Raw genomic sequence first — 21,296 nt, 5'->3', positions numbered from 1 at the left:
ACCGCTGGCACAATCAGAACTCATTACGTATTTCTGAAGGAGGGACTTCATAGAACAAGGAAGTCATCAGCCCGTTTTTATGACATTGGAAACAGCGGTATACAGATAAGTAAATTATGTGAAAAATACTGTGTTTTTTTTACATGCGAAACATGAACACGTTATATTGCACACTATAAACACAATCAAAGCTTCAAAAAACCACGAAAAATGGGACCTTTAATGTTTTTTTTGTTTGTTTTTGTTTTTTAAATCTCTTATATTCACCAAAGGCTGCATTTATTTGATCAAAAATACAGTAGAAACGGTAATAATGTGAAATATTATTAAAATTTAAAATAACAGTTTTCTATTTTGTTATATTTTAAAATGTAATTTATTTCTGTGATGTAATGCTGAATTTTCAGCATCATTACTATGCTTAAGAAACATTTCTTACTATTATCAATGTTGAAAACAGTTTTGCTGCTTAATATTTTTGTTAAAAACGCTGATACTTTTTTCAAGATTTTTCTTTCAAATGAAAACAGGGTTCCTACACATTTTCCATTTCAAAATTCTATACTTTTCCAGACTCAAATTTCCAGACCTCCTTCCAAACGATTTCTGCCATTGGTAAGCCTCGGTCTCCTTTTCTATGTTTTCTCTGCTTCATGGTTGTAGTCCGGGTCCTACAGTCTTTTAGTGATTTTTAAATTAGTTTAATTAATTAGTTGCTCTGTTGTCGGTACTGGTTGTTGATATCAAAGCATTTCTATAGAGTAGTCTACGAGTATGAGTAAGAGAGGTGAAAAGGGTGACGTAGGAACTAAATAGTTGTAGGGGGGTCTGGGGGCAAGATTTTTGTGATTTTAACATGTAAATGAAGCATTCTGGTGCACTCTGACAAGAACATAAATGGAAAAAACAACATTTGCTTCAAGTGAAAAAATAAATAAATAAATTGGCACTAGGGCTGATTTTGATTCAGAAGCTTGCGATTTGATTTTGATTTGATTACCTTTGATTCAGTATTAATTTGGGGCCTATCAGGTACAGTACATGGCAAATTTCCTCAAAGAAATAAATATCTCTCAACAAATGCTGTAAACTATACAGGGAACCACAGCTGGTATAATATAATATTAGGTTAAAATTGATTTGTAAGCTACTTACATATAGGCTAAATTACACATAAGGAAGTTTTTATAATAACGCTATAATACATTTTTAATGACTATTATTTTTCTACTCTTTTTTTTATGTAGGCCTAAACATTTAAATGGTGACTGTCATAAAATGGATTTATACATTCAATATCGAAGCACATGTTAAGTACAGATACAATGAATAGCCTATAGTGCATATATTGAGCAAAATGCTCCTCTCGAAGTTCATTTTTGTAGCTAAATAATGAGTTTTTGGACATTGAACGGCTTTTCTGGGGTAGGCTAAATGTGAAATTTTTACAAGCTGTTTTATTGACACCTTTCTGCGGTTCAAACACTGATTGATCAATTGCATGTGACAGGATACAGATTTCGGTAAGTTGTACTGTATCTTTCAACATACCTTCGGATGTTCATTCATGTTTATTTTGTGTTGTAACTAGTAAAGCAGAAGAGATGGTTGGTTCACGAGCGCTACAGCAATCCATCACGCCACAGAGCACCAAGAAAGATCACGACTCAATCCAGTCTATGGGAAAGCAGCCCATTTTCGATTCTTGTGAGAATCGTGTAACGCACACACTCACCCCGAAAAAAAAAACTCTTTGGATCTAAACGATTCACAAAAATGACGTATTTTGATTCAAAATGGCTAATTCCGACAAAAAGTGACTAGTTTGCAGGTATGATAAATTAAAAAACTGAATAGAGCCAATAGTCTGGAAACAAATATTTTTACATACTTTGAATTTTTTTTTCATACTTTTCCAGACCTGGAAATTACTCAAATAAAATTCCATACTTTGCCAAACTGCGTAGGAAACCTGTGAAAAGCATCTTTTTTTTAACATTATAAATGTCTTTACGGTCACTTTTGATTAAAATAATCAATAAAAGTATTAATTTCATTAAAAAATTTTTTTTTACTGATTCTAAACATTTGAACAGTAGTACTAGTAGTTGAACAGTAACACTACTAACATTAAAAAAAATATATATATATTATTTATAAAAACATAGCATTAACATGGTACATGTAAAAAAAAAAAAAAAAAAAGTATGACTACTGTGCCATTGAAATTCAACTCCTTACACTACATCTGCCGATGACTGATAAAGAAAAATCTAACATTATGTACAGTATTTACATTGCCTGCCTCAGGGTGGAGTCAGTGTTTGCATGCGTCATTGTACTTCTGTCCTGAAGTATTGTGCTGTGCTGAAGAGTCTCACCAGCTGTTTGGCTTTCTCAGACTCCTGCCGCGTCTGTACTCGCTCTCTCTGCACCGCTCGAGTGATGTCCTGCCGCGCTGCCTCTCTCTCTTTACGTGCGATGCGAGCCAACTCCTCTTGTACAATGGCCTGCTGCTGCTCATACCTGTGCAAGCACACACACACACAGCTTTATTTACATGCCTGTTGCCAAGCTTGATTCACTGAGCATCAGTGTTTTGTCTTTTGTTCTTATGCTTGTTTTGACTATGATTCACACTTGAATAGAATCCAGGAAAAAATGAGTCCCTTTCTAATTTATTCTCTTCCTTTGTGAGAGCTACAGTTTCTATTACTCATATTTATGAGCATTTCTTTACACATTTAACATCAATACATATATTGTCAGATTAGAAGCATAATAAATTTAAAAAAAAAAAATTGTTAATTTATAAATAAATTTGTGAAAATGCAAGTTGAATGTATTAAAATGTCAGCTTCACACATACAAACTGATTTGCATGAAGTAATTTAGGTAGAGCTAGAAAGGCTCTTTAGAGCTAAAATAAAAGGTGTGTCATGTGGATCTGTGTTTAGCAATAATATTGCAGGATCAGTTGACTTGGGTCAGCTGAAAAGTGAAGCGGTGTTCTGAGATGCTGATTATTGTTGATATATAAACAGTTTTATAAGTCCAAAATCCTGTCTTGTTGTGCAATGCCAAAAACTAGGCTAGAGCAGGAGTTTTAAAGGGTTAGTTCACCCGAAAATGAAAATTCTGTCATTAATTACTCACCCTCATGCCGTTCCACATCCGTAAAACCTTCGTTAATCTTCGGAACACAAATTAAGATATTTTAGTTGAAATCCGATGGCTCCGTGAGGCCTCCATAGGGAGCAATGACATTTCCTCTCTCAAGATCCATAAAGGTACTAAAAACATATTTAAATCAGTTCATGTGAGTACAGTGGTTCAATATTAATATTATTAAAAAAAAAACTAAATAACGACTTATTTAGTGATGGCCGATTTCAAAACATTGCTTCAGGAAGCATCGGAGCAAAAATCAATCAGTGTATTGAATCATGATTCAGATCGCCTGTCAAACTGCCAACGGCTGAAATCACGTGACTTTGGCGCTCCGAACAGCAGATTCGATACACTGATTCATTTGTGCTCCGAATCTTCCTGAAGCACTGTTTTGAAATCAGCCATCACTAAATAAGTCGTTATTTTGTTTTTTTTGGCACTCCAAAAAATTCTCGTCGCTTTATATTAATATTGAGCCACTGTACTCACATGAACTGATTTAAATATGTTTTTAGTACCTTTATGGACCTTGAGAGAGGAAGTGTCATTGCTCCCTATGAAAGCCTCACGGAGCCATCGGATTTCAACTAAAATATCTTAATTTGTGTTCCGAAGATTAACGAAGGTCTTACGGGTGTGGAACGGCTAACTAACCCTTTAAATCTTTTAGATGCCACAGACAACCAAATATGATACTCTTCATGTGAGAGACCCCATTTTAAAATTTAAAAAGCAGCAATATATGTTCATATAAATAGAGACTAATTTAAACTGATATACTACACCAATTTTAAAATGTTATTTGGGAAATATTTAGTTTCTATTAAGTTAAGTTTTAACACATTAGTGCCCGGTTTCACAGGCAAGGCTTATTCCAATTCTCATTTATCTATTTTTATTTTAATCTTTTTATTATTTTTAAGTTTTTCTCTAAACTTTTCCGAGGACCACAGCTGAAAAACCCCAGACAAGATTACCTCTTCCTGAGCTCCTCTTTAGTGTCAGGAAAAGTCGTCCTGGCTTGTGTTTTTGGAGGTTGTGGGTCAGATGTGCTGGACGTTCGAGCCTGCTGACCTGCAAATTTATAGAAAATCTAAAACAATTATCGCTAACATGCATTACATATTAAATATCACACTAATTGCAACTCGTAAGCACACAGGCATATAAACTGCAAACATTTATGAACATGGAAAATATTATGTCATACCTAGGTTTTCTTTATTGTTGACGGGTGGACTTGGATCAGCACTGGCATTCCTCATGCGCTGTAGGACGTCTTCAGACAGCTAAAAACATGAACGAATGAAAATGACTGATGAACATACATGAATAAAATGAAGCAATGACGTCACTGATAACTCACAATTTAGGCTATTATCGTTCTGTTTTTTATCTATAGCTTGACAAAAAGTAATGCACAGCAGTTGACAAAATGGAGAAGGAAAAACATAAATATATGTTTTTGTAATTTGTAGCTTATAAAGCTTAATCATTCCTTCCGTGGTATCCTTGCAGATTTTTAAACACAGTAACACAAAGATTATTAAAGAATAATAAGTCTGTGTTTTTATAGCAAATTGGTTGAATGAATGATTCAATGACTTGCATATAGCACACACACAAAAAAAATATAAAATACACTCAGTTGTTCTCACCTACTGACCTAATCATATACAGTTGCAAGAAAAAGTATGTGAACCACTTGCAGAATCTGTGAAAATGTAAATAATTTTAACAAAATAAGGGAAATAATACAAAATGCATGTTATTTTTTATTTTTTATGGGGGGTGAAAACATTGGAATTTGAAGATCAAGGTAAATTGTACTTAATTTTTCTTCTGGGAAACATGCAAGTATCTTCTGTTGCTTCCGAAGGGCAGTAGTAAATGAAAAAAAAAATGACATTCAAGCAAAATATTCAAGCAAAAGAAAAATGTGGACCTCTTCATCCTGTTCAAAAGTTTTCACCCCCCTAATGCATTGTGTTTCCTTCTGGAGCATCAGTGAATGTTTGAACCTTTTTTAATAGTTGTGTTTGAGTCCCTCAGTTGTCCTCAGTGTGAAAAGACGGATCTCAAAATCATTCAGTCACTGTTGTAAAGGGTTCAAATATGCAAAAGATGGTGGAAAACTGAAGAATTTTTGGGACCTGGAGATTTTTTTCTGAAGAACAGAGTTTAGTTTAACTGCTCAGAATAAACAAGACTCATGAACAACCATCACAAAAAAAACAAAAAACAAAACAGTCGTGGATCATCCAGGTAACCACACACAGTACTAAGAATCAAACTTTTGAATGGGGCCATTTTAATAAATTCAGCTATTTGTCTTATGGATTATATGTAAACATCTTTTATGTAAAATATCTCACTCAGGACAGTACTAAATAAAAAATAACATGCATTTTGTATGATCTCTCTTATTTTGTTAAAATTTTGCACATTTTCACAGATTCTGCAAGTGGTTCACATACTTTTTCTTGCAACTGTATATATATATTATATACATATATATTATATGATCTATAAAAAAAATCTATATAGTGATCGAACTCAAAAGATTCCAGTCAGAATCAAACTCTCAAGCAATTCTGTAGTCAACTATGTTTAAAGAGTATTAAAAGATTACCCGTGCTTAACGTCCAGACAGTACCATACATAAACCTGCCCTTAGTTTCAATTACACTTCTGCACACCTGAGGAGCCACTAAGTTAGTAAGTTATCAGTCCAACACAACTTTCAAAGCAGAAAACAGTTTCTCAAACCCGAAGACGCGACTGTCATTAACCAGAGCCCATCTGTCAATCATATGCGGACTGCAGACGTAAGAACTCCATACATTCATGTATTAGTGAAATGACAACATTGTGGCCTGTTTTCCCAAACTCGTCCCATTCATTGAAGGACGTTCGGCTAACCCTGTTGCAAATTCACACAACAAAGTCCCGCAATACCAAAGATAATCGTACGTAACCAGTATGACTTGAAGGTAATAAATATGGGATGTTGGGTTACCTTCACTCCACGCAGAATCCTCACCCTGTCATCCTCATCTAGGCCGAAAGAAACTCTCCTGGTCGTGCTTTCTCCGGATCCCATCGCTTTTTGTACAGCTTCTTTAATGGACCTTTAATGAAAGATAAACATTTTTATTCTTTAACTGAAACGAATACAAATTATTTCGTAAATACGACGATATGTTTGACAGATTCACATCTTACCGTTGGGAAGTGGCAGTTTGTAAGGGCAGTATTCTGAAATACTATTGGCGAATGACAGTGCAATGAGCCAATGGAATCTCAGGATATATCGGCGACTGGAGAAAAGGCTTCTGGGAGTTGCAGTCCATAAGACTCAGCGCTCATTTACTCAAATACCATCAGAGGGGTTTGATGCTTTAGTGTACTTAATTCACGTGTACTTCACAAAAAAATTAAAATAAATTGTGAAAAGAAGAAACCTACAGTTAAATTATTGAGACTCACTGTGCTCCAGTTATGAATCAAATGACTTCCAAAAGCCCAGGAGGGAGTAATGTTTCTTACATGAGGTTAAACAATTGTTTTAAATTAATATGCTGTTGTTATTATTACCTCCAACTATTTTTATTACCTCCAAATGTGTACATAGTGACCATTTAGTGGGTGAGATTTTCCAAAACCCTTTATAAGCAATATTTGGATAAAATATATATATATATATATATTTTCTCATTTGATTCTTGGTGTAATACAATTTTGGCTAAAAAAAAACATTGAACTCCATGCTTTGATAGGTTTGGCTAAATGAAAAATACATTTTATAGCAAATCTGCATATCTTTCTTCACAACTCTATAGGTGAAAATGCATTTTTATTACAATATAAACTGCTTAAATGTCCTTTTTTAGGCATATGAAATAAATAAGCTTTCTAAAAACACCAACACAAGATTACTATATTAATGTTGGCTACTTGTACTCTTTTCAAGCTAATTTGGTAAAGGTATTTTTGATTCCTATACAATAACTTGCTCAAAGTCCCAAATGTTATGTTGCTTCAGATAAAAATGTGCAATGAAGATATTAGCCTCATATGTTTAACATCCGTCACACAGTATTCATGCATTCAGCAAAAGCATAACTCAGAGACACTTTTCTCTTTCAGGTATTGATTTATTCTCAAATGCCATCATACTCCTCACACAAGGCATCTTAAGCAAGTACTGTACATATAATAACATTCCCTGTTTTACAGACAAATCACAAGAAGAAATGTTGCTATGAAGCAAAATACGTACGCGAATGACAGAAAGCTGCTCACTGTAACATTTGTGTAAATAGTAAGTGCACAGTAATTAATAATTTCTTTAACTTTAAATATATAGCGCAAATATTAATTGTAAGACAGGATATTGAAAGAGGTGTGTCCGTTATCCAAAACCGATTTCCATTAAAAATGTCCTAAAGCTCCCACTTCAAATGTGGCACTGATGCAGAATTATCCCAGCACTAACTGTTATTGACCATGCATGTTCCCTTTAATTCAACCACAGAATTATAATACAGTGCCCCAGGAAATTACAGTGCCATCAAGGCATTTCGGTCTAATGGCTAAATGTCTGTCACAACACCATGCATTTAATTAAAGATTTCAAATGATTTGAAAATGACTTAAAATACACCATCATCACCGTTAGACAGAGAGCTCCACGGTAGGACTGTCCCAGAGAAAGTAAACTGAGGCAGGGACGTCTCAGGGATGAAACAGTGCGACAGCTTCAGTGGACAATGATTGTGAATGGGGTACAGAAAATGGAGAGCTTGTGGGCCATTATGATTGGCTGGGATTGCAGGGGGGCGTGTCTAAGAGTCATTGACAGACATGTTCTCTACTTTGTTCTCTATATCAGCGTCACCGCCCTGTTTCTTTTTCTTCCCTCCTTCCTGCTGTTTCTTCTGCTTCTTGGTTGCCTCCAGGTCAATAGGGGCTGGCTTCACAAACTTGATCATTTCTGTTAAACCTGAGTAAAGAAACCATAATATTAAGATAGATATTTGGTGACTTCTTCTAATCAGAGGAAACACAACTTACATAAAATGAACAGCTATCTAAAATGTCCACTCATAGCTCACATACCCAGTACTTTTGAGAGAACCAAAAACATGCAGCGCAACTAGCATGGTCTGATTCCCGAACTAATGAATCTTCTGAGTTGGTTCTTTTGAATGAATCAAAAACATGCAGCACGAGTCTGATTCTTGAAGGAATGGCACTTATGAATCAGGGGCCGTATTCAAAAAACATTTTATCTTACCACTAAGAGTTCTCCTAAATAGCAGTAAAAGTTCTTAGCTAAGAATTTCCTCTTAAAACCTATTCACAAAGCTGCTGAGACCAACTTTTACTAAGGAATAGACTGAAGTCTTAAGCTAAGAGTAAGGGCGGGGTTGACCTTGTTGCTATGGAGTAAACACACAGTGATTGGCTGATGGGGGAGGAGTCAGCTTTTCAATCATAGAAATGTTCTAGAATGAGGTGTCATGTTTCCATATTAAAATAAAGGTTTTAAAATACAAATGTTGCCCTATTCAAATAAATATTTTAATAAAAATGTTGCCATATTCAAATAAATATTTTTAATACAAATGTTGCCATATTCAAATAAAGGTTTTTAAAATGTAGGCTAAGTGTCACTAATTAAAACTAATTAAAGTATATACAATTAATTGTCCGCCTCTTGGATGTCTGCATCTCAAGAGAATGCAAAATGCAAGTGACAAATGATGTTTTATAAACAAAGTTTGGGAGAAACACATTCAAACGGTCTTTCTAATCAGCTCAAGAAGAGAAGTATATACACAGACGAGAGCTCCTCACTCTCGGCTGAGGATATGAGGAGAACTCTGGGTTTGGGCTAAATTCTAGGCTCAGAGCCCTCGATCCCCTTGGACAGCACACCAAATGTGCTTATTATATATATATATTTTTTTTACTCTATTCAATCATTTGTAAGTGTGAACTCATGAAAACCATTGCCACAGGTAATCAGACAATATTTATTTATTTGTTAAAGATTTATTTTTGGCATCTCAAAATCTATATTAAAATCTATAAATCAAAATGTATTGCATTTATGAAGAAACAGTTGAGCATCTAAGGCTCTATCTCTATTCCCTCAATGGTGTACAGTGTCTTTGGGTGGATTAGGACTGTTTGTGATTTGGTCTAAGTGATTTAGGAGTCCTCTTGACTACTCCTAATGTTTCACAGATTTAGGAGCTAGTTTTAGCACTAAAATGCTTTGTGAAATACTTTTAGAGCAAAAAATTTAGGACTCCTAAAATTAGGACTGACGCACCCATTATTTTTCTAAATCTGCAATTTAGGAGCTACTTTTAGCCTTAAGATGTTTTGTGAATACGGCCCCAGTTCTTTATAGTGAATCAAAAACATATAGCGCGATCAGTGTTGTCTGATTCCTGAACAAATGATTCTTATGAATTGATTCTTTGTAGTGAATTAAAAACATACAGTGCGACCAGTGTTGTCTGATTGCTGAACGAATGAATCAGCAGTGTTGTATGATTTCCAAAGGAATCATTCAGAGGAATCAATATCAGAACATGAACCAGAATCGTTAAATTCCATATGATTCCCACCCTAATTATTAACGACTAGGATATGGAATCCCAAAAACAAATCTTTTCCATGCATGTAGAATAAGATTGAGGATTTAAGATTTTCTATCCAGCCAAACAGATCCATAGCGGTGCTCACCTGGAGGCATGAATGCCTTGAGAGGTTCTGGAACAATAATGCCTTCCTCTGTCTGGAAGTTCTCCAGGATTGCACAGATAACGCGAGTGGTCGCGCACATAGTGGCATTTAGCATGTGCACAAACTCAGCCTTTAAGAAAACAGAAACAATGGTCAATCAAATAGGGCTGCGACGATTAATCGCGATTAATCGTTTGCAAAATAAAAGTCTGTTTACGTAATATATATGTGTATGTTCTGTGTATAATAATTATGTATATATAAATACACACACATTCATGTATATATTTAAGAAAAATGTTATATGTATATATAAAATATTTATGTTTATATGTAATATAAAATATATATAAATATATATATTTATAATACATGCATATATTTCTGAACTTTATACCTGTATGTGTGTATTTATATATACATAATTATACACAGAACACACACATATATTACGTAAACACCGACTTTTATTTTGCAAACGATTAATCGCCCTACAATCAAACCAACCTCATATGGTCAATACAGATTACCCAGCATCCTTCCTCAAAACAGTGGAGTAGCACTGTACCTTGTCCATCATTTTCTTAGTCTGCCCGTAGCGAATACGCAAGCGGCGAGCCTGGTAATCTGTGCAGTTTGAACATGACACAAGCTCTCTAAAAGCCTGGGAGCCTGGGAACCAAGCCTCTAAATCCAGCTTTTTACTAGCTGCATGGTTTAAAGCACCTGTGAAATAAAAGCAAACAATTCATTTGAAGGTTTTTTATGGGAAGCTAAGAAAAGCCAACAAATGGTCCATTGGTGCTCTCAATAGAAAAAACTGGGCAAAGTGTACAAACCTGACACAATGTTGACGATGCGGTAGGGGATTCCTAACGACTGATAAAATTCTTCAGCAGTTCCAATCATCTCATCAAACATCTCCCAGGACTTGCCGTCATGAGGAGAGGCGTACACAAACTGCTCGATCTGGAAAGCGATGGAAAGAGTTTGTATTCAGAGACATTGTGCTTTCATATATGAAAAAATTTTGATATTAAAAAGATTCTTCTAATTAATACCAGAACATTTTCCATGATCTTTACTTATTCCTATTCCTTATCATGAAATAATATACTCAATAATATAGTAAAAATAATATTTCACTGTTCACTCATTTTCATGATAGAATTGCTCAGACCTTCTCAAACTGATGGACTCTGAAGATCCCACGTGTGTCTCTGCCGTGAGAGCCCACTTCCTGTCTGAAGCAGGTGGACAACCCGGCATAGCGGATGGGGAGATCCTCTGGCTTCAGCCACTCATCTCTCAGGAAAGCAGCGATTGGCTGCTCCGATGTTGCAATCAAATACTTTTCATCTACTGTATTGTCATCAGACTTCTCGCTCCCCTTCCCGATCACCTAAACAAAACACATTACATTAAATGCTTTGTTCCTGTAGATCAAGTTTTTTTAGCTGTATTAAAGGTGCCATCGAATGGAAAATTGAATTTACCTTGGCATAGTTGAATAACAAGAGTTCAGTACATGGAAATGACATACATTGAGTCTCAAACACCATTGTTTCCTCCTTCTTATATAAATCTCATTTGTTTAAAAGACCTTCGAAGAACAGGCGAATCTCAACATAACACCGACTGTTATGTAACAGTCGGGATCATTAATATGTACGCCCCCAATATTTGTATATGCCAGCCCATGTTCAAGGCATTAGACAAGGGAATCATCAGACTAGGTAAGCAAGCAAGATCAATAGTGAAAAATGGCAGATGGAGCGATAATAACTGACATGATCCATGATATCATGATATTTTTAGTGATATTTGTAAATTGTCTTTCTAAATGTTTCGTTAGCATGTTGCTAATGTACTGTTAAATGTGGTTAAAGTTACCATCGTTTCTTACTGTATTCACGGCGACAAGAGCCGCCACTATTTTCATTTTTAAACACTTGAACTCTGTATAATTCATAAACACAACTTCATTCTGGCTATATATGTATAAATATAAGTGTATATATAAGTCTATCCACTTAAAGGTGCCCTAGAACCAGTTTTTACAAGATGTAATGCAAGTCTAAGGTGTCCCCTGAATGTGTCTGAAGTTTCAGCTCAAAATACCCCATAGATTTTTTTTTTTAAATTAATTTTTTTAACTGCCTATTTTGAAGCATCATTAAATATGCATCGATTCAGCGCGCGGCCCCTTTAAATCTCTCGCTCCCTGCCCTCCCAAGCTCTCAACTATAAGTGCAGTTATACAGTGCATAAACAAAGTTCACACAGCTAATATAACCCTCAAATGGATCTTTACCAAATGTTCGTCATGCATACTGCATGCATGCATCGGATCATGTGAGTATTGTATTTATTTGGATGTTTACATTTGATTCTGAATGAGTTTGAGGCTGTGCTCCGTGCCTAACAGGCTAATGCTACACTGTTGGAGAGATTTATAAAATCAGCAGTAGGGGGCGTGTCCACTCATGATGGGAAAGGAGAGAGAGTGAGCAAGAGGAATATTGAAAGCCGAAAGAAAGATGGCTAAGAAACATTACAAAAGAAAAAAGGACAGAGGAATATCACTGGAAAAAGAAGGGTTATTAGCAGGCAAGAGCTTTAGGACACTCATTAATATTAGAAAAGTGTTGTTTCTGATCTATACGTGAGTAACATTGGCTTTGTTATCTTTCATATGGTGTTGTTGTAATATTAGCTATAGTAACAAAACAGTTTTGAGTGTAATTGTTCGCCTGAAGCTGGTGTGCTGCTAGCGACTAACAACAAACTTGCTAATATTAACTCTTGTGTACTATATGTTAATTTTTTGTTTTTCCTTGTCATTCATTCGTCATCTTTTGCTTCGATTCAGCTATGATAAAGAGAGATTCACTCTTGCATTATGTGTTTGTGAATTTTGGGGGCAGAGCAATGAAGAAAGGGGTGTGTTTATTTGGGTTGATTTCAAATATCAACAGCATTACTCAGAAATTGCTTACTGCACCTTTAAATGATTTAGAATGTATTGGGTAAAAATAAAAAATACATCAAAAGGTCAAAATAAAGTATAAAGTTATAGATACAGGACAAACCTTATAGAGCTCTTCATCGAACTGGCTGAGCTGAGCGACCTCCTGCATGACTTCTTTCCTCATGAAGAAGGGTGTGTACAGCAGGTTGTAGTTCTTGCTGTACAGGATCCGCAGTGCGTAGTTAATTAAAGCCTGCTCCAAGAAAACTAAAGGCCCCTGAAATACAACATACCAGCCAAGAAAGCTAAACAATTAAAAAAATGGGTGCTTAGTGCTTTTTGGTGTAAATATTGCACAACAAGGCACAATGGTTACCACATGCTCAGAATTTAAATGTTCAGATGTGGTTTACACAGAAACAGTGCCATTTTTCTTCGGTTCCCTCACTCACAGTTTGACAATCCACAAAAATTTAATTTTAGGTTAAAGGGCAACAAACCTTTAGAAAGTATCCTCTGCTTCCAGCCACAATGGCTCCTTTTTCCCCTTCGTATCCATCCACCATGACAACCAGGTCCACGTGAGAGTACTTCTTCTGCACTGTGCAGTCACCCCAGGTGCGTTCCACCTTATTATCAGCATCCTGAGAAACAGAAACAACGTTTTACCTTAATCTCCAGTTGAATACGTTAAGCAACTTCATGGTAGTATGGTTCATTTGCTACATTATACACTGCCAGGCACCAAAGGCAGTGTGTGACTTTTTTTTTTTGGCCACACAATATTTCCATGAAGTTTCCATGGTGGTTACAGGATTTCCGGACCTGCCTAATTTATTGTGTATATAAAAACACCCACTGTGACTGACGACTGAAACTCACCTCATCGTTGCTGATGGGAACAGAGGGATGCAGGAGGTTGCCGATCTCTCTCAGGTACTCAAAGCGCTCCGCCTCCAGCTTTAGACGATCACTGTCTGTCTTCTGCACAGCCTCGTCCACCAGTAACCGCACCTTCTTAATCTGAGTCACCGTGAGGGGCTGCCAGAGACAGGAGGGAGAATTAGTGGTCACAGATGGGCTGTGGATCATTGTTTGATGGGGATATATATATCAACACTTCAGTTCAAAAGATTTTTCTAGAACAATCTTTTCAATGTTGATAATAATAAATGTTACTTGAGCAGCAAATCAACATATTAGAATGATTTCTGAAGGATCATGTGACACTGAAGACTGGTGTAATGATGCTGAAAATTCAGCTACAATGTATACTGTAATAATATTTCACAATATTACTGTTTTTAATGTATTTTTGATCAAATAAATGCAGCCTTGGTGAGCATAAGAGACTTCTTTAAAAAAAAAAACATTAAAAATGTATGACTGCTAGTGTGTTATAGTATGTACACTAGTGCTTCCCACAAGTTTGAAATGTACTTGCGGTGGTAGCCGGGCGAAAAATCCTCCTATTACCCACGGCACAAAAATGGTCTACTACATGTAACAAACAAATAATGTGTGATTTTTAACATTATTTTTATTCATTTAATTTTAATTACATAGCATACTATTACATTTAATTACATACTAATATTACGCTTTATTATGCATTGTAAATTATGCAAAATTACAGCATTTAAATGGTTATCCTTCTCTATGTTCTCCTTGCTGTCATATAGTGTCTCTCTCAGTGAATGGGACACAGATTTTACTAGTAAAATTTATATAATGAATAATTTGTGTGTCAAATAATGTTCTTAGTCTTTTCTTCCTGTGGGGGAGACTACAATAATTTACTATGAATTAAATGGAAATCAAATTAAATACAATTTATTGTGTAACCAAAATACCAATAATGCCCAAAAGAAAAAGAAAAAACTTAGCGTGTGACTTTTAATTATAAACAAGCCGAAATACACCGGGACTCTTATTTTGAAATGTCTGTACTATTGCAGGCTGATCCTTCAGATTCTTACAACCGTATAAAACGTTTTATATAAAGGCCATAAAGTAGACATTGTAATAATTCATTAACTTGAGTTCATTAGCAATCGCTTGGCATAAATCTGCGCTTTTCATTGATTGAGAATCACTTTGAAGCAGTCTGAAGCGCTGTTGCGTGAGCTTGTAGTATGCGCAACATCGCCCCCTTGTGACTTTGCAACATGCAGCACCTGTGGGAATATTAGCGGGAGTAAACAGTTCTGACGCACACATAACGAGCAGGTACGGAACGACTAGTTAATCGATCGCGGATGGTTTCATTATCTTAGGCGGATATAAAAGTATAAGAGGATAAAAATAATAAAAGCAAAAATGTGTCTCCAATATACTTGGGCGGCCGTTATTATACCTGGGCGGCCCGCCCAAGTAAAGTCTATGTGTGGGAAGTAGGGCTGGGCGATATATCGCCTGCAATTATCACGCGCATTTCGTAAGTAAAGCCGGTTCCCTGATTACCGCTAAATCGCCATCACCTGCTTTCAAATGGAGCGGCATTTAATAGACAGAGCCGTAGTTCACTGACAAGCTACGCAATATCGCGTTCATTATTGAAGGCGATTCATCTGCGATAATGAACGCGATATTGCGTAGCTTATCAGTGAACTATGGCTCTGTCTATTAAATGCCGCTCCATTTGAAAGCAGGTGATGGCGATTTAGCGGTAATCAGGGAACCGGCTTTACTGACGAAATGCGCGTGAAAATCGCATGCGATATATCGCCCAGCCCTAGTGGGAAGCACTGTACACTTATAGTCTATTATACACGAATTATGTGAATTATACATCATTGCACGACTTACTGATAATGTATCTCCAGTGAGGGCTTCCAGATTCTGAACCTCTTCTGGAAGAGTGTCATCATCACCAACTGGCTCTTTCTTCTACAAAAACATCATAAGACCAGCAAGCAGAACATTATTATTACGTAACGATAACACATCAAAACAAATAAATGAGAACTGCTTTAATTACCTTCATCTTTTCACCGATGGCTTTGCTGCAGAGATTCTTGGCCTTGTTTAGGTTATCCGCAGTGAAGCGACCTGGAGGCATAAAAAAAAGAAATATATATTCTAACATCAATGCATATCAATGATATATTGCCAGACCACTTGACAAGAGTAATCATAATGTTTTATAAATTATACTAAAATTTGAAATCACCCGGAGAAGATTATTATGATTATTATGATTATAATTTATAAAGTTTTAAATATGGATATTTTTCTTACAAAAAACCCATCGCTTCACTTCAGAATGCCTTTATTAACCCACTGGAGTCGTATGGATTACTTTTATGATGGATGGATGAGCTTTTTGGAGCTTCGGGCACTACTCAATGCCATTAAAAAGCTGGGAAAAGCCAGGATATTATTATAACTCCGATTGTGTTCGACTGAAAGAAGAAAGTCATATACCTAGGATAGCTTGAGGAAGAGAAAATTATGAGATAATTTTCATTTCATTTCAACTATTCCTTTAAGTCGGCATGAAACTGAAGTTGCGATAGTATTTTTCTTCACTATTGTGACATATACGAGTGAAATGGCTTCTCAAACAAGAGAAAATGTAGGGTTGATTTGGGGTTTTTTTATGTACTTGATTTTGTTCATCGGGAATTGATTGGATCCTTGGATGGTTGTGGTTTGCTATTGGTCGATCTCATGCCAGTAAACACGTCATCAGAGAAGAGAAGAGATGTCGCTGCAAGTGGGATGGGAATTTATTTTAATTAAAGATTGTGAGAGCATATGAATTTTAAAACATTAATAATGTGTATAGATAAATCATTTGTAATAAATACTTGGAATACAATATTCCAAAAGAAAATAAGAATTGTCCATTTTGATTTCATGGTGACTTTAAAGGGTTAGTTCACCCAAAAATGAAAATTCTGTCATTTATTACTCACGCTCATGTCGTTCCACACTAGTAAGACCTTTATTAATCTTCGGGACGCAAATTAAGATATTTTTGTTGAAATCCGATGGCTCAGTGAGGCCTGCATAAGGAGCAATGACATTTCCTCTCTCAAGATCCATAAAGGTACAAAAAACATATTTAAATCAGTTCATGCGAGTTCAGTGGTTCAATATTAATATTATAAAACGACGAGAATATTTTTGGTGCGGCAAAAAAAACTAAAATAACTACTTATATAGTGATGGCCAATTTCAAAACACTGCTTCATGAAGCTTCGGAGCGTTATGAATCTTTTGTGTCGAATCAATGGTTCGGAGCGCCAAAGTCACATGATTTCAGCAGTTTGGCGGTTTGACACATGATCCGAATCATGATTCAATACGCTGATTCATTATGCTCCGAAGCTTCATGAAGCAGTGTTTTGAAATTGACCATCACTATATAAGTCGTTATTTTGGGGGTTTTTGGCACGCCAAAAATATTCTCGTCGCTTTATAATATTAATATTGAACCACTGAACTCACATGAACTGATTTAAATATGTTTTTAGTACCTTTATGGATCTTGAGAGAGGAAATGTCATTGCTGGCTATGCAGGCCTCACTGAGCCATCGGATTTCAACTAAACTCTTAATTTGCGTTCCGAAGATAAACAAAGGTCATACGGGTGTGGAACGACATGAGGGTAAGTAATAAATTACATTATTTTCATTTTTGGGTGAACTAACAAAGGGTTAGTTAGCAACCCTAAGTCTTTAGTCCTGATTCATATGTGACCACAGTGAGCTGAAATATAGTAATTATTCCATTCCATTTTATGGAATAAAATTGCCAAACTGTCATTCCCTAATATTCAGTTACTTCAGTTGCACAGGCAAGAAAATGGTGAAAGTATCAGAACACAGCAGTCAGCAGCTCCTCCTCTCACTCTGACATAGAGATTGCATCAGATCCAGCTGGGTGATGCTGCGGCACGTTTAACCAACACATACTCATACCTCTCGTCTCCGAATAACACCTAATATAAACAAATATTAGGCTAAATAACAAATACTAGTTTTATTACCTGACGTAAACAATGTTAATCACACTATGACAGGTGGGTTAACAATTAGCGTCAATGCTACATGCTACTCCAGTACACCGGTAGTGCGGTTTCTGCACGTTTCTACGCATTTAACATTTAACTTTATTATGTGTTATAGCACAGTTAGTGTGTGTTTCCTATCGTAAAGTCTTAATCTTTATTAACAGATCCGTTATACGTGTCACAATCTGTTCTCATTCACAGGCTGCCATGTGTTTCATTAGCTTTAGCGTTAGCCGTTACTCACATTTCCTCCATTCTGTATCCGCCTGGACCAGTTTGTCCACCAGAGACACATCCTTGAACCGTTTCCTCTGAGTTTCCCGCACGATTTCAGGATCGCCGCCTTTGTCGGTGCGAAACAGGTCTAAATCGAGCACCATGATGCCTGTGGACGCGGTGTACAGTGCGGATGAATGAAGGGAAGGAAAATGGAAAGTGTGGAGGAATATGGAGGGGAGGCGCTAGAGAGCACCCGCTTATGCATATTCATTACTCTGCTGGGGAGCTGAGCTAATTAATATTAATCACTTTAAATCGACGTTGCACGGTAACCTTCCTGGAGCAGTCACGCCTAAGCTTATTCAGATCAGCTCCATGACAGGAATGAAAGCGAGGCTGTATACATTTTTCTACTGAAATTTCTTGGAAAGATATTTTTGCTGCGTTTCGTCAGCAAAACAATCAAAAAATAAAACATTAAATAACATTATAACCCACTGAAGAGATTTATGATGTATTAAAAATCAAATATGGCTGGCGCTGCTGTGAGAATAAGGTCTATTTGTGTTAATTTATTCTCAATTAGGATTTTTCTTCTTCTTGGTGGTGATCTAAATTTCCTTTACAGGTTACCAGCAACACAGGCCACTTTTCATCGATAGGTTTGAATTTGTCAGTCTACATCAACATTTCATTTGGGATGTAATGGCAACATACCTCACAAGAAATCGTTACTTTTCCAAAAGATGGCTTGACAGTAACATTCTTTTGGTCAATAAGCAGAGTAATGTTCAAGATGATTTGTGTAGATATCAGGAATGTTTTGATCATTTTCCAGTTCCAATTTCTCAAACAGAATATCTCTGCTATACAAAAACACCTTAAAGTCCCCCTGTAGTCAATAATTTTATCCCTTAAAGCTCACCAAAATGTCGTTTTTTGACGTTTTGTCCTGTGAAAAAAAACGTCATGCCTTAAAACAGCTTGAATGTAACTCTACACCCTTGCCTCATTTAATATACATGGGCCAATTAATATGCAAATTAGCCCCGCCTCTACTTGCTCCACATGCCAGCTCAGAGATCCACTCGGTCAACTTACTGAGGTAAACGCTGCACAATGGTATCGCTCTTTACAACATCGGATGCATAACGGTAGTTAATATGATTAGCCTGTCGCTTCACTATGTTATCAAACAGCTAATAATGTGTTGCTAATGTTACACAAACCATTTTCCCGTTCACCATGTCAGAGTCAGACAGCTGCCTTCTAACAATCAGTATCCTTACAAACGCTTTGAACAACTCAGAACGTCGATGGAGAAAGGCATATAGTTCATCAAAGCATTGTAATTGGTCATACACCCGCCATATTGCTAAATCTACACAATTTTTTATATCAACAGAAAAATATATAAGGGATAACCTGGCTTCTCTCAACACTTCCCTGTTAGTTCACTGTTAATGATATGCTAAAGCCAGCTGACCTGTTGACGTGATTGGTTACAAGGTAGTTTGCGACGTCATAAACACCAGCGATTTTAAACCGCGAGTTTGAGACCGTCTTTGGTTTACTGCAGTTTTAAAGAGAAAATAGGCCTACTCAGCAATGGTGTTGACTTACGAATTTGCACATGATTTGTCTTAAAGCATATTAAAAACACCATATAGACATATAAACAACATTAAAAACTTTAAACCATAGACCGTTTTTAACTGTCTTTTAGCCTGGTTTCACAGACAGGGGTTTAAATTAAGCCAGGATTAGGCCTTAGTTCAATTTGGGTATTTAAGTTGCTTTTATAAATGTACCCTAGAAAAAAACATTACCTCTGTGCATCTTAAGACAAAACAATGGCACTGACATATTTTAAGATATGTCAGTACAAGTTGCGTTTAGTTAAAACAGCTCAAACATGCATTTTAGTCTATAGGACTAGCTTAAGCCTTATCTGTGAAACCGGGGGGTTTATGTATAAATTTAAACCGTTCCAACTCCGCAGCTGTTCTTATAATGTTCATGTGGAAATATTTTGATTATTGTTCTAATTGGATATTATGCCCACGGGACTGAAAAGTGGAACAGCTTAATAGAAAACATTCGCTACACAAAAAAAAAAAGTGCAGCCCAAAGTAAAATATTTCATTCTAAATTCCCCCATAAATATTACTCCAAAAAGAGTTTAAAAATAACATCAGTTTTCTGTGTGTAAAAACTTGAACTTTTGCTCAGCTTTGTTGGCATAGCCAATTTTCTCAACAGCTTTGGCAAGATATTACAAGAATTATTGGTGATGGAATTTACAATCGGTTTACTGTGTTGTGGAAAGATGTGGTTTGAAGGCCTTGCCAATGACCAAATAAATGGTTGCTTACGGTGTTTTATGTTCGTAAATCAAGGCTTTCTAACATAGGAATTTTATGAGAACAGCCAGCTGTTTCAGATTGTACACCAAAGCAAAAACATATCAATCAAATAAAATACCCCTAGCTACTTACAAAATTAAAGTTTATTTATAAAACATCATGCATTCATACATTTTCATAAACATTTTATGTAGGACTATTAGCTTATATTCTAAAAACAGAGATATGTAACTCATTGAGACATAGGTGTGTTTTAATAGTGGTTGAATTAAAGATTATGCATTATAAAAAAAAAAAAAAAACTTACATTATTATAATGTAAGACCATGCACAGTTAGAGGCATTTTGTCAAAGTTTAGTAATTTCCCTTCATGTTATACAAACACAGACTGTTGCAACAATAACAATCAATGTTGAGAAATTGGCTTTGCAAACAATATAATAAAAAGTCATAATTAAAAATAACACTTCAGGTAAACAAATTACACAATTTCATTCATTCACTACAATAAATCAAAAGTGTCCTCGTGAACAATTTTGTTCCCCATTTAGAACAACTGTAATGGAAGTGCATGCAAATACTAGGAATATTCACTGTAATATGATGTTTATCATTCATTAACATATGCAAGAACTACACAAATATGCCAAAATGAATACACATTTACATGAAAAATCATCCATAGCATTCGGCAGCCTCAATATACTTCAGGTTCCCTCTAATTTGCTTTCCACAACAATCTAAAAAGCGGCCTAAGATGCAACTATGATAAAGTAGAAGGTGGT

General features: G+C 35.9%; 2 protein-coding genes across 4 annotated transcripts in view; both read right to left on the bottom strand.

Moving 5' to 3' along the window:
• chchd6a (coiled-coil-helix-coiled-coil-helix domain containing 6a) overlaps positions 1 to 6,547 on the bottom strand; it is an 80,413-nt gene extending 73,866 nt beyond the window's left edge. For 2 of the 3 annotated variants that reach the window (XM_048177986.1, XM_048177988.1), the window contains exons 1-5: positions 6,397 to 6,547; positions 6,191 to 6,302; positions 4,382 to 4,460; positions 4,149 to 4,245; positions 2,382 to 2,526 (exon numbers count right to left, since the gene is read on the bottom strand). In XM_048177986.1, coding sequence (XP_048033943.1) covers positions 2,382 to 2,526; positions 4,149 to 4,245; positions 4,382 to 4,460; positions 6,191 to 6,274 — 405 coding nt within the window. In that variant the 5' untranslated portion in view covers positions 6,275 to 6,302; positions 6,397 to 6,547. The remainder of the gene's footprint in view (positions 1 to 2,381; positions 2,527 to 4,148; positions 4,246 to 4,381; positions 4,461 to 6,190; positions 6,303 to 6,396) is intronic. The other variant, XM_048177987.1, reaches the window with a different exon arrangement.
• A 760-nt stretch (positions 6,548 to 7,307) lies between these two features.
• sars1 (seryl-tRNA synthetase 1) lies at positions 7,308 to 18,396 on the bottom strand. The gene is made up of 11 exons (XM_048178288.1): positions 18,170 to 18,396; positions 15,885 to 15,955; positions 15,713 to 15,793; positions 13,787 to 13,945; positions 13,405 to 13,548; positions 13,026 to 13,181; positions 11,114 to 11,335; positions 10,773 to 10,902; positions 10,502 to 10,659; positions 9,934 to 10,063; positions 7,308 to 8,176 (listed from the first exon to the last, which is right to left on the bottom strand). Exons 1-11 carry the CDS (start codon positions 18,303 to 18,305, stop codon positions 8,019 to 8,021), a joined length of 1,545 nt encoding a protein of 514 aa, XP_048034245.1. The 5' UTR covers positions 18,306 to 18,396; the 3' UTR covers positions 7,308 to 8,018.
• Positions 18,397 to 21,296: the final 2,900 nt, after the last annotated feature.

The sequence above is a fragment of the Megalobrama amblycephala genome, linkage group LG24 (assembly GCF_018812025.1).
Source record: "Megalobrama amblycephala isolate DHTTF-2021 linkage group LG24, ASM1881202v1, whole genome shotgun sequence".
In the NCBI taxonomy this organism is placed as follows: Eukaryota; Metazoa; Chordata; class Actinopteri; order Cypriniformes; family Xenocyprididae; genus Megalobrama; species Megalobrama amblycephala.
Note: the sequence above shows the minus strand (reverse complement) of the source record. Positions and strands in the feature narration are given on the sequence as shown.